This window comes from Taudactylus pleione, unplaced genomic scaffold, assembly GCF_031769625.1.
Source record: "Taudactylus pleione unplaced genomic scaffold, aTauple2 ptg000093l, whole genome shotgun sequence".
Lineage (NCBI taxonomy): Eukaryota > Metazoa > Chordata > Amphibia > Anura > Myobatrachidae > Taudactylus > Taudactylus pleione.
Window position 1 is genome coordinate 10,385,401 of NW_028284495.1, and position 12,859 is coordinate 10,398,259.

Consider the following 12,859-nt stretch of genomic DNA (forward strand, 5'->3'; position numbering starts at 1 on the left):
GGTTGTTGAGGGTCGTTGGAAGGTATACCAGATGTATTCAAAATGGGTAGTTTTGTAGTTAAAATTTTACCAAATGGTAATTCATGAGTGGATATGTTATTGGAATAGTGCGGTCAAGTAGTGTGATCAATTCAGTTATGGCAGCTTGTGGGTTCTATTGTTTTATAACTTCCATAAATTACTGCTAGTAAATATGTAAAAACTTTAGGGGCAATTCAATTCCTGATGGCGATATATCACTCCAACATTACCTCAATAGAACGCATTTAGCGAAGTGATGTTGGGCTATCGTATGTACAGGTGATGTGCACACTACACATCCCCCATACATCATGTGATGTTGCTTTATGTAACATCACCTGGAAATGATTTGTCCCGTTTGAGTACTTATTAAAGTTTACTTAACAAAATTTTTGCACAACATAAAGTACAGTAGGTTTAAAATTTGTAAGGCACATCATTTATATCCTCATATAATAATTGAAGAGAGAAACAAAGACGTTTGTATTATTACTATGACATTTGCAGTGCTTAAAATGTAATTTGGTTGGTAAGTATGTAAATGGGCAATATAAGGATAAGTTATATATAATTGTATGCTGTAACTTACAGTAAAGCATGTAATTTCCTTGCAGATCAGTAGCCTAATGTCCAGGAAGTCTTTCCATTTGTGGTCACACTTGTAATAGAGAGAGTTTATGTATGGAGAAGTGGACCAGTGGAGAAGTTGCATATAGCAACCAATCAGGTTGAAGTAGTATTTATCCAGTACAGTCTATAAAATAATAAATAGGAGCTGATTTGTTTCTATGAGCAACTTCTCCACTGGTTTACTTCTCCACGCTTTATGTATCAAGCAGTGAAAATACTTTGCTTTCTACTTCAGGGTCCATAGGGTATCCACAGGTTCTGGAGGTGGTCTCCCACGGGTACGCCCTCTCCTTCCGGCACAGACCCCCGGCTCGATTCTTCACCACGGGTCTACCATCAGACCGGAACAAGGCTACGGAGCTGCGGAAGGTATTGCACACTATGCTCCAGGCTGGAGTTATAGTGTCTGTTCCATTCTCCCAGAGGGGCCAGGGTTTCTATTCAAATCTATTTTTGGTACAGAAACCCAATGGGTCATATCGTCCGATTCTCAACCTCAAAGCACTCAACAAGTCTTTGCGGGTCCCGAAGTTTCGGATGGAGACCCTACGGTCCATCATTCTGGCGCTGGAACCTGGGGACTACATGGTGTCATTGGACATACAGGACGCTTACCTGCATGTCCCTATTCTTTTGCGCCATCAAGAGTTCCTTCGGTTTGCAATCCGCAGCGACCACTTCCAGTTTCGGGCGTTACCTTTTGGCCTGGCGACAGCACCACGTGTTTTCACCAAGGTGATGGCGGTCATGGCGGCTTCTCTGCGGCTGCAGGGAGTCCGCATGTTGCCGTACTTGGACGACCTGTTATTGGTGGCAGGATCTCCAGAGCTCCTGTTACACCACTTGGACCTGACCATTGCACTGCTGCAACGGCACGGCTGGCTAATCAACTGGCAGAAGTCCACTCTAATCCCGTCTCGGAGGATTCTGCATCTTGGAGCCTTATTGGACTCGGGACAGCAAAGGATCTTCGTGACTGCTTTACAGTCAAGGGTGCGCAGTTGTCTGCACAGCCGCCGGGTGTCCTTACACTCGGCGATGAGGTTACTGGGCTCCATGGTGTCGGTGTTCGACATGGTGGAATACGCCCAGTTTCACTCCAGACCTCTGCAGCACCTGATCCTGTCCAAGTGGAACGGGCTGCCTCAGTCTCTGAAGTTCCAGACGATTGTGCTCACCCCGGAGGTTCGCCTGTCCCTTGCGTGGTGGTTAAAGACGACCCACCTCAACAAGGGACGTCCGTTCTGGGTTCCAAATTGGGTCCTGTTGACAACGGACGCCAGTCTTCGGGGCTGGGGTGCAGTTTCGGGTCCACACTTGTTCCAGGGCAGGTGGACGCCGACAGAAGCGGAGCTTCCAATAAATATCTTGGAACTCCGTGCGGTCTTCAATGCTCTCCAGCAGGCACAGCGGTTTCTCCAGGGTCACCCGGTGCAGGTCCAGTCGGACAATGCTACCACCGTGGCCTACATAAACAGGCAAGGAGGAACTCGCAGTCGGGCGGCTCTCGTAGAGGTCTCTCGGATCCTGGTTTGGGCGGAGCGCAATCTTCCGGCCATATCAGCGGTCTTCATCCCGGGAGTGCTAAATTGGGAGGCGGACTTTCTAAGTCGCCAGGACGTTCATCCAGGGGAATGGTCCCTGCACCCGGACGTTTTCAACTGCTGGTGGACAGGTGGGGTCTTCCAGAAATCGACCTCATGGCGTCCCGGCACAACAACAAGTTGCCGGTGTACGGGTCTCGCACAAGAGACGAAGGGGCGTCTCTGGTGGATGCTCTGTCCGTCCGGTGGACGTTCAGGTTCGCATACCTGTTCCCTCCGGTCTCCCTTCTTCCACGGGTAATCCGGAAATTCAAACAGGAAGGAGGGACGCTCCTGTTGATAGCTCCCGCGTGGCCCAGACGGCACTGGTTCTCAGACCTTCAGGGTCTGTCCGTGGACAGTCCTCTACGGTTGCCGCTACGACCGGACCTTCTGTCTCAGGGTCCTTGTCTTCACCCGGACCTGACTCGGCTGTCTTTGGCGGCGTGGCTGTTGAGACGGCCATGCTGAGGTCCCGGGGGTTTTCCAGCTCTGTGGTGCGTACCATGTTACGAGCTCGGAAACCGTCTTCCGCGAGGATATACCATCGCGTGTGGCATACGTTCTTCCAGTGGTGTCGACCGAGAGGTTATGCACCGCGGGAGTTTTGTCTGTCTCGGATTCTCGCCTTCCTGCAAGCGGGACTAGATCATGGGCTTCGCCTTGCTTCTTTGAAGGTACAGGTTTCGGCCCTATCTGTCTGGTTTCACCGTAGGATTGCTACAATCCCGGATGTGCGCACCTTTATGCAAGGTGTTCTCCGTATTCAGCCGCCCTTTGTTCCACCTGTGGCGCCTTGGGATTTGGCTGTGGTCCTGAGGGCTCTCCAAGGACCGCCGTTTGAACCACTGGGCTCAGTGGATATTAAATGGCTAACAGCTAAGACTGTTTTCCTTCTGGCCGTTGCTTCGGCGAGACGTGTTTCTGAATTAGGGGCTCTTTCTTGTAGACCCCCTTTCTTGGTTTTTCATGGGAACAGGGCAGTGCTCCGCACTCGGCCCGAGTTTCTTCCCAAAGTTGTTTCCCAGTTTCATGTTAACGAGGAAATAGTTGTTCCGGCCTTTAACTCACCGGGTCTTTCCGTGGGTGAGGCCTCTTTGGATGTTGTGCGGGCCTTAAGGACTTATGTTGACCGCACTTCTTCGTTTAGGAAGTCGGACGCGTTGTTGTCCTCTATGGCTTCTGTAAAAAGGGTTGGCCTGCTTCAAAGCAAACTTTGGCAGCCTGGATCCGTATGGCTATTTCTGAAGCTTATCTTCATGAAGGCCTACCGGTCCCTCCTTCTCTGAAGGCTCATTCCACTAGGTCTGTGGGTCCTTCGTGGGCAGCTCGACGTGGTGCCTCGGCAGTTCAGATCTGCAAGGCTGCTACGTGGTCTTCTGTCCATACCTTCGTGAGGTATTACAGGTTTGACACCTTCGCCTCTCATGATGCTTCCTTCGGGCGGCGGATTCTCCTTTCTGCACAGGAGCGTCCCCACCCTTAAAGGATACTGCTTTGGGACATCCCCAAGGTATCCTGTGGATACCCTATGGACCCTGCAGTAGAAAATATGAGATATGGTAAGAACTTACCCTTGTTATCTCTATTTCTACGAAGTCCATAGGGTTCCACAGGACTCCCGCCCTGTCGCACCTGTGCTGCAGATGGGCTTTCCTCTGGTCACCGGTTTTCCGTCTCCCTCTGGTGAGAATGTGATTCTTGTATGTGTCCAGATCTTTGTTCTCTCTCTTCCTTCTCCTCCTCCGGCCTATGGCTTGGTAACTAACTGAGGTGCCTTGGCCCGGGGGCGGGGTATAAGAGGGGGACCTAGTGCATCCTGGGAGGCTGAAAGCTTCACTCTTTGGTGCCCTGCGACTGACGTCACACCTATACCCCAAGGTATCCTGTGGAACCCTATGGACTTCGTAGAAATAGAGATAACAAGGGTAAGTTCTTACCATATCTCATATTTTTGTTTTTTGCAAAAAATAACTACTTCCATCAAATTTGGGGCACATGAAAATGGGTGCAAGCATATTTTTAAGTCCTTAAAGTGATTTTTGAAAATTCGTCAAAAATGCAACTGCCGCTACCAGCCGCATTCTAGAAAACACCTGCCGCATACTTGGGAACCCCCCCGGGATTGATTTCGCTAGTTTAGAAGTTTGTCCCCTAATATTTTTTTTTTACGACAAAATTAAAGTACCCTTTTTGAGGTGTCCTAAGGAACTTTTAAACATTTTTTTGACACAGATTACTTTAAGGGGACATTACAAAGGCTGCAGGCTATATTTTCATTTTCTGCACCCCAAAACCCCAATTCTGCACTTTTTTTCGCCACCTAGTGGTGAAAACTTATCCCCGTTCATTGTAATTGAATATGGGGATAAGTGAAACTGGCGAAAATTATGTCATCAGCGATAAATTATCGCCAATAACGGGTTTTTGCAGCCTAATTGAATACGGCCCTTAGTATCTTTTGGGTGGGGAGAATAAGGGGGGCCTATGTATCAAAGCTGGTAGAGAGATAAAATTGTAACAAATCGCCAACCAATCCGCTCCTAACTATTATTTTGAAAACACAGCCTGCAGAATGTAAATTGGAAGCTGATTGGTTAGTACTTTATCTCTCACAAATTTCTCTCTGTCCCAGCTTTGATACATAGGCCCCTAAGACAAACAAGAAGCTACAGGGGACACCTCTGTCTCAGTCCACTTTTAATGTTGAAAGCGGTGGTTGTGAAACCCTTGGCTAAAGTCAAAGTGGTAGTGTTAAAATATTGGGAGGCATCTCCACACAGAAAAATCCCATGTAATCCAAAGTGTTCAAGGCTGTGGTGTATAAATACCAATCAACCCTATTAAAGGCTTTCTCTATAACTAATGGGCCCCATCCATCTGCAATGGATTACCGCGATGCTGCAACCCGGGATCGCAGAAATCCAACATGTTGGATTTTGCCAATTTGACGGTCGCGATTAAAAAATGATCGCGATCGTCAAATCGCCGACATTTAACATGGCAAATGTCTGCGATCCGGCGACGGATCGCAGAACATCGATGGTGAGAGGTCAGCGTCTCCACCCGGAAATGCCGGCATTTCCCATCGCATCGCCGGATCGCGACTAACAGTCGCTGATGTATGGCTACCTTCACAGATACATTTCTTTGCAGGTATTGTCTGCCTCTTGGTAGCCAGAAATAGAGCCCAGCTAGACTGGGTGTGCTAAAGGAGGGGATGTTTAAGGCAAGTCGGGAGGACCGTATCTTGGTGTGAATTTTAAAGTCCGCATTTAAGAGAGTATTTTGCCTTTAGCTAGAACATGAATAATATGGACTGCACTCTCTTGAGGGTTTTGTTTGGAATAATGGGTTTGTGCTGCAAATGGTAATAATGTTAATAGTGTCTAATAGGGACTAATGAATCCCTTAATCATGTTATGCAAGGTGGGTGTAAGAAAGCACAAGGTCATGTATGAGTAGAGAATGTCAGAATTATTATGCTAAAAACATTTGGTAACACATAAGAGTTCCTAATAAAATGTTAGTAACCTTGTTTGTATGCAGAGATTTAAATATGCTAATTAAATGTAAAGTCTGTAAGTAGTGACCAGAGATAAATGAATAGATCATACTTGCCAACTCTCCCTCATTGTCAGGGAGACTCCCTGAAATAGCAGCAATTTCCCTGTCTCCCTGAAGAGTCTACCAATCTCCCTCATTTCACCTTACCCCCATTATGACACTGTTATATAAAAGAAAAAACAGATATATACATTCAAATAGGATCATTAGTATGATTTCCCTGCATTGGGTATAAGGTAGGGATGAGCAGGTTCGGATTTACTCGGTTTTACTCGGTTCTCAGCATGGCATTTTATTGCTATCGGCTATCACGTGTTTTGGATAGCCAATAAAATAAATCCGAACTAATCCGAACTTGCGGTAAAGTGGCGATAAGAACCGAGTAAATCCGAACCCGCTCATCCCTAGTATAAGGCACAATGATCCCTATGGCTACATACATTTTCTGAGAAGTATCAGTGTGTTTTCATCAACAAGTAGATCTTACTAACTGCTTTGGGGCCCATTTACATGTGGATGTAAGTCAGTATTATGACACGCCCCCTCAGATGTAGCAGTATATGCCCACTTTATTGTCGCGCTCATAGGTGCTGCTTTCACAATCTCCCTGAAATGCTTTTCCAAAAGTAGGCAAGTATGGAATAGATCAGATTACAGGAAGCAGATATGCTATTACACACATAAAACAGCCTCTAAAATTCAAATGACATTGTTGAACATCCTTTAAAAATAATCAGGACACACAACATGCATAAATAAACCAAGCTAAAAGGAGACAAAGGAAGTCTTTACGCTCATTATAGCCTATTGGTCTCCTTGTGCATGGTAGTTCCAGTGTCAATATAGGTATTTCCTAATAACAGTAAAAAGACTAAAGATTTGCTGAACTGAAGCCATTTACTTCTGTGTGTGTGTCTTTTGACATATACGTTTTCAGAATTGATAGTGTTTTGTGCACCGGTATTTTTAGTTTTTTATTGATCTTTTAATAAACACATTGTTTGCAAGTTAATTTTTATGTTTGGTTTGTGACATGAATTCAGAGTATCAGCCAGGAAATGTAATTCATATACTGCATTTATATGTTTAAAAGGTCTCAGAAATTAAAAGTAGTTTTGTGGCACTACTCAAAAGATATGCAGCAGCTTTAAGGGGCACACACAAGATGATATCTTTGAACGATAACGATATCGTTCAACGGTATATCTTTCATTTTGTTCTGTGTGTATGCAATGAATGACCAACGATGCTCACTCCCGCTGGACGATCGTGATATCTATGGTCGTCCATACATGCAGGCCAATTTGGACGATATCGTCAAGATTTGCCTGTTCAGAGATGTGGCAGGATAACTTGACTGAAAGATATCTATCATAAGGTGCGTACACACTGTACGATATTTATGAACAATATGAAAGATAACGATATCGTTCAATGATAAATCATTGATATTAATTTTTATGCAGCGAACGACCGAAATGCGCGTTCTCGCATTGACGATATCGATATCTTTGGTCGTCCGTACATGCAGGCCAACTAGGACGATATCGTCAAGAATTGCCTGTTCAGAGATGTGGCAGGATGACTTCACTGAAGGATATCTATCATAGATATCTTTCAGTGTGTACACCCAATATCGTTTGTCCTGCACTACAGAAAGTTCAAGGGAAATCGTTTAAAGATATAATTGATACAGCACATCGTTCCGTGTGTACCCGGCTTTAGAAATATGATTAAATTGTTCTGATTCAACATCAAATTTTTCAACAAATGATTTGCAGACTTACAGAGCAAGATAGACTTGGTATCTTGAGCAAGTTTAGAAATTCTATTGAATGATCATAATTAAGCAATCTGTCACCGTGCAAAGTAATAGAATTCATATAAGCATTTAGTACAGTTTTCCATGGCTTACCCATAATATTTTCAGGTTGTTATTATGGTATACTTGTTGCCCTTTGGAAGAAAATCCATTTTGGACAAATCCGTTTGCCATTGTGAAATATAAATTTGAAAACTCCACTGTAGTGTTAGCTAAGTTTCTACAGTATATCTTAGTAAACAGTTATACAGATTTGTTGACTTAATTTCATCTGATTTTTAATTTAATTTCAGTTATTTTCATTTCATCCTTATATTTTTTCAGAGCGTCTGCATGATTGCATACACAAAAGAAAAATATGCAAAAAGTAAAGTAGCGGCTTTAGATCTTCTGATAAAGGTAAGTTAGGTTGTAAAGTTTTTTACTTAGAAAATGAAAAATCATGAAAACCTATTTTTTTTTTTTCTATCTGTTCATGAAAATAAACTGGCGTGTAGTTATATGAAAGATGTAAATACTGAGCTTTGTATTACACACAAATAGTTACAACATCCAAATTATCCAAATTAAACGAAGTACTAGTATATTAGGCCCGACATATGCTCTGTCCGACCCCACCCCATCTTTTCACTGCTCCGCCCCCGGCAAAGCTGCAACTGCTCATTCTGTAACCTTCCCTTCCCCCCACCTCCCGTTCTGACCTCCCTTCCCTGGCCCCCTCCCCCTGTTCCCATACTACTTACTCCATTCCCCATGCCAGTTCTTTTTTAGGTGCGTCCCTTCTCTAGTTAGGAAACGGGACAGACCATATGCAATTATTATAAAGATTTAGGGGGAGATTTAGCAAACTAGCCAGACTCCTGCTTTTTCTGCAAGCTGGCTTCTCTGCCGGACTACGTCTAGGTTCCCTGAAAGTTAAAGTTTCAGCACTGTCTGTATTTTTCCAGAAGAAACTAGCCTTGATTCCAGATGTTCAGACCTTTCTGCAAGGAGTCATACGGTTACAACCACCCTTTGTACCTCCTATAGGATCTGGATCTGGTCCTTTCCTCTTTACAGTCTTCTCTGTTCGAACCGTTGGAGACTGTGGAGATAAAATACCTTTCATGGAAGGTGGTACTTCTACTCGCGCTTGCCTCAGTCAGACGGGTGTCATAATTATAGTTTCTTCTATTTCCTGGCAGGGTTCTGTTGTGGTAGTTGTGTGTATAACCCGTCTATCTGTATATTTAATTGATTTGATTGGTGTTAAGGAGAATAATTGATGGGTCGGCACCGGCAGAGACATGAACATCTGTTACTTGAAAGATTATGTTGGAAATTGTGTGCCAAAACTGAGCTATAAAATTAGTCTCACCAGATAAGTGAGAAGGTGCCAGTGTTACCGGAAAATATAAACTTCGGTACATCTTATGAGGTCTGATTACCATCTGGTATACACTGTGTATAAATTCTCTTTCAGTGCCACATTGAGGCCTTAACCACTCTAGATCTAATTTGTAACCATTCATCATCTTCTAATGTGATGTTTCGCTTTGACTTCCACTAGGGCTACAGCTTGTTTGGTTAACTCTTAAACCCATGTCCCATCCCTAAATGAACCTATGACTGTCTTTTTGGGCAGAAGTGGTCCACAGTGATCGCCATTTCTGGTTACACATTGACTATCTCTAATGAAAGGAGTTCCACACAACCTCTAGTCAACACAATTTATATGGCTTCCTGGTGAAAGTGGCTCTCTTGGGAAGTGGTGCTTACAGAATCCACCTGGTGTCAAGCATATTAAACCTGCTCTTCAAAAATGGGTGCATGCAATGCAGCAATACAGGGTATGCAATACATTCACTGGGTGAGGCAAGATGCCACCTGTTCTTAGGTGGCAAAAATATTTCTCCAGAGCGTAATGCTTGGAATCTGGTTGTGCTTTTATTTGTCTTCAATGGAAATTAATTGTATAAATTCTGTTGCTTTTTGTTTATTATGGCGAGCATCTCGATGAAACATTTGGTCATGGGTGTAAAGTTATTTTGTCCATGTAGCTGAGTGCTTGCTTTCCCTACAGTGACACTGCACCTAAGGCTATTCTACTACAATGCTGTCTATAGCTCTATTGAGTGTTCCATAATTTTGATTTCATGGGGGTTTTTTTTCCCTATGTCTATATAAGCAAGACATATTTGATAAAGGAGGGGTCCACTAAAGGTGCGGTTTTTAGTTACACATGCACCACCCCTGTGCTTTAGAGTTAGCTCTAACCTATGACAAAGGCCGCACATGCTTACTATTTACTCCTGAAAAAAAAAAATTGTTTTCCTAGACTAATTGGTGTAACATTACTTTCATGATATCAAAGAGCTTGGAGGGACAGTATTCTAGACAGCTCTGTGGTTTTATTATGTCATTAAACTTTGCCAGTTACTGTATTCTAGACAGTATTCTAGACAGCTCTGTGGTTTTATTATGTCATTAAACTTTGCCAGTTACTGTACACAGTTTGATAACCATTGCTCATTATGTATTGAGATTTATGTGCAGGACTATAAAATATATGCAATTTTTTTATTTCATTTCAGTTACTCCAACTGTTGAAGGAATCTTACTCATTTGAAGACTTTAAAATTTTTGAAATTTTCATCAAATTTTATGGAGAAATTGGTTTTAAAAGCAAATTATCAGACACAGGTAAAAATGTGTAAGCAGAAACAGCCATACATAACCCATATCACATTACTTCAGTTAGTATATCCTTGGCTGGCACAGTATTCCCCCCGACATTTGTCTTTCTTTTTTTACAAGTCATTTTTAAAATATTTCAGTCACTTCTGTTTTTGCAAACTGTACCCCTCTTTCTTGCCGTATATAAATTATATTTTTTTACACTTGTTCTGGTTATTTTTAAATTTGACAATTAGGACAGACAATACCTTTTACCACTCACAAGGCATTATTTATTGCTCAGTTAGCAGGGGAAGGTTCAGTCAGCAACAAATTCCGTACTGTGAAGTTTTGCTTGCATATCACTCGATACTTTTGTCAATAAAATCAGAACAATTTGTATAGTTCAGTTAGAAATATTAAGTCACAGGCATTGTGTGTTAATTGTGCAGTGCACAAATTATGTAACGTTCATGAGAGAGGAAGAAATCATCCTGAACCCCCCAAAAAGTAATGAAATAGGATAATGTTAGTGGCCTATGCAAAGTATAGAGGTTGCTGTTAAGCTGTCACAGGGTTGATTATTACAAGTTTTACTAATGAAGGTAAAATGATAGCTAGCATGTGTATTTTAGCAAATAAGTGTTTTATTTTTATGTACATTTAAATGCATCATTATTTATAAGTGTTTATATACAAGTAAGTCAAATATTGGGAAAAAACACTTGCAACCACCATCTACAAGTCAAAAAACCCATTTCGCATCAATACATTTCTCAATAAACTTATTTCTCTTGGTAGAGAAAATTACATGAAAAGTGAAGTGCTTTTTATTGGCTATATGTTACTGTTTAAACACCTTTAAATTACATTATTATTTATCGGGAGGGTATTACCAAAGGCACCACACTGCATCCTGACCTTTATACATGAAATAAGGCATTTTACAAAGTTAATACCTACTCTAGCTGTGCAAACGAAAAGCTGCGATTTCTCCCTCTGAAGCCCATGTTAACATGATTTTCTAATTGAATCGCAAAAGTCGTGCATCCTAGTTCGCGGCTAATTGAATTCACCCCATGGTCTAATGTCCTGTCATCACTATATATTCTGAGACAACAGCTGCAGGACAGCAGTGAACATCTGGCTGCATATAGGCTATGTTCTTGTCCACATCAATATTTATTTATTGTATTTATGGTATAGTAGTAAGGGCAGCATATATTACTATTAAATAGATCTGCTGGAATTCAGGTTGTGCTACCTTATTTTTATTTCACTCGACCTGGGGGTATGTTTACGAAGTGGCGGCTTTAACTTCAAAATTTAGAGGCACTAATATCCAGTGTAAACCCAGCGCATTTTGCACTTAATTTTAGTGTTGCTTTAAAACCCATGGAGTAGCTTCATAAATATACCTCTTGATCTTGTCAGTATATATCAATGTCCTAGTCTATCTGTTGAAAATAGGTAACACACTGTAACTCTTCTACAGTTCTTGAAAAGGTTTATGAACTTCTGGGAGTTCTGGGAGAAGTGCATCCTGTGGACATGGTGGGCAGCTCTGAGAACCTCTTCCGAGCTTATCTACAGGAGTTAAAAATACAGGTATCATTCATTTTTTTTTCTTTAAACCATTTTCACTATATTCTGTTATTATTTATGCCTCAAAATTAAACTTCCAAGGTAATTTAGAATGAACATGCATTGAGATATTCATGCACACATAAAATTGGTGCTAAGTGAAACACCTATCGCCAGTCAGAGATTCTGTAGGAGGAATAAAAATGAAAGCATTTACAGAAACTTAATATCTAGCGTTCAGTGGAGTTTCTTATGTTAAGATTAAATTTAGCATCAGGCGAACAGCGCATCACAAATATAATCCATTGGTCACAATCACATATGGATTTTCAAGAAATACTGTAATCAGTATAACAACTGGCATATTTAGTACTAAGTACTCTTCTATTTGAACAACCAATGAGTGCAATATTATGTATCTTGTATAACTGCTATAATTATTGTCTGCGATATTGTTTATTGTTCTCTTAGTAACAAACAACAGTATATCTTTATATTACCGCTGAAGTCAGCTATGATTTAAACATGTTTCTAAGCAGACTCCGAGAGAAATTTGCAAATATTGCCGTGTTCTTTATTGACACTGACAAACAGTGACTAAATGGTTAATGATCTTATGCTCTTACCGTATATTCCTACAATTAATAGTATGCTCTTTTTTTAGTAATGCAGTAAATTTATTCTGCCCAGATAAGCTTCCTATGTTTGTACCGTAATAACCATTTACTTGCCTGTTCAATTACCTATTAACTTAGCAAGCCCAGACGGAATGCGCATCATCCCATAGACTTCCAGGTTCCTGTACAGGAAACACTGGACCTGGCTTCAGGGGGGTTTGCTTCAGACAGGAATACTACTTGCTGCTTTTACACCCCTCACGGAGACAACTCTCCTCCACTCATGTGTTTCCCACACTGTCTCATTGGAGAACTGGTTAGGTGGGATGCAGTCAGGAAGATGACGGTCTAAATGCCAACCGTCGGCTTCCCGACTGTCA

The 12,859-nt window shown here is 42.0% G+C and overlaps 1 protein-coding gene across 1 annotated transcript in view; it reads left to right on the forward strand.

Moving 5' to 3' along the window:
* PRKDC (protein kinase, DNA-activated, catalytic subunit) overlaps window positions 1–12,859 on the forward strand; it is a 418,309-nt gene that overhangs the window by 37,734 nt on the left and 367,716 nt on the right. The window contains exons 4-6 of the mRNA XM_088469547.1: window positions 7,948–8,022; window positions 10,197–10,305; window positions 11,774–11,886. Coding sequence (XP_088325673.1) covers window positions 7,948–8,022; window positions 10,197–10,305; window positions 11,774–11,886 — 297 coding nt within the window. The remainder of the gene's footprint in view (window positions 1–7,947; window positions 8,023–10,196; window positions 10,306–11,773; window positions 11,887–12,859) is intronic.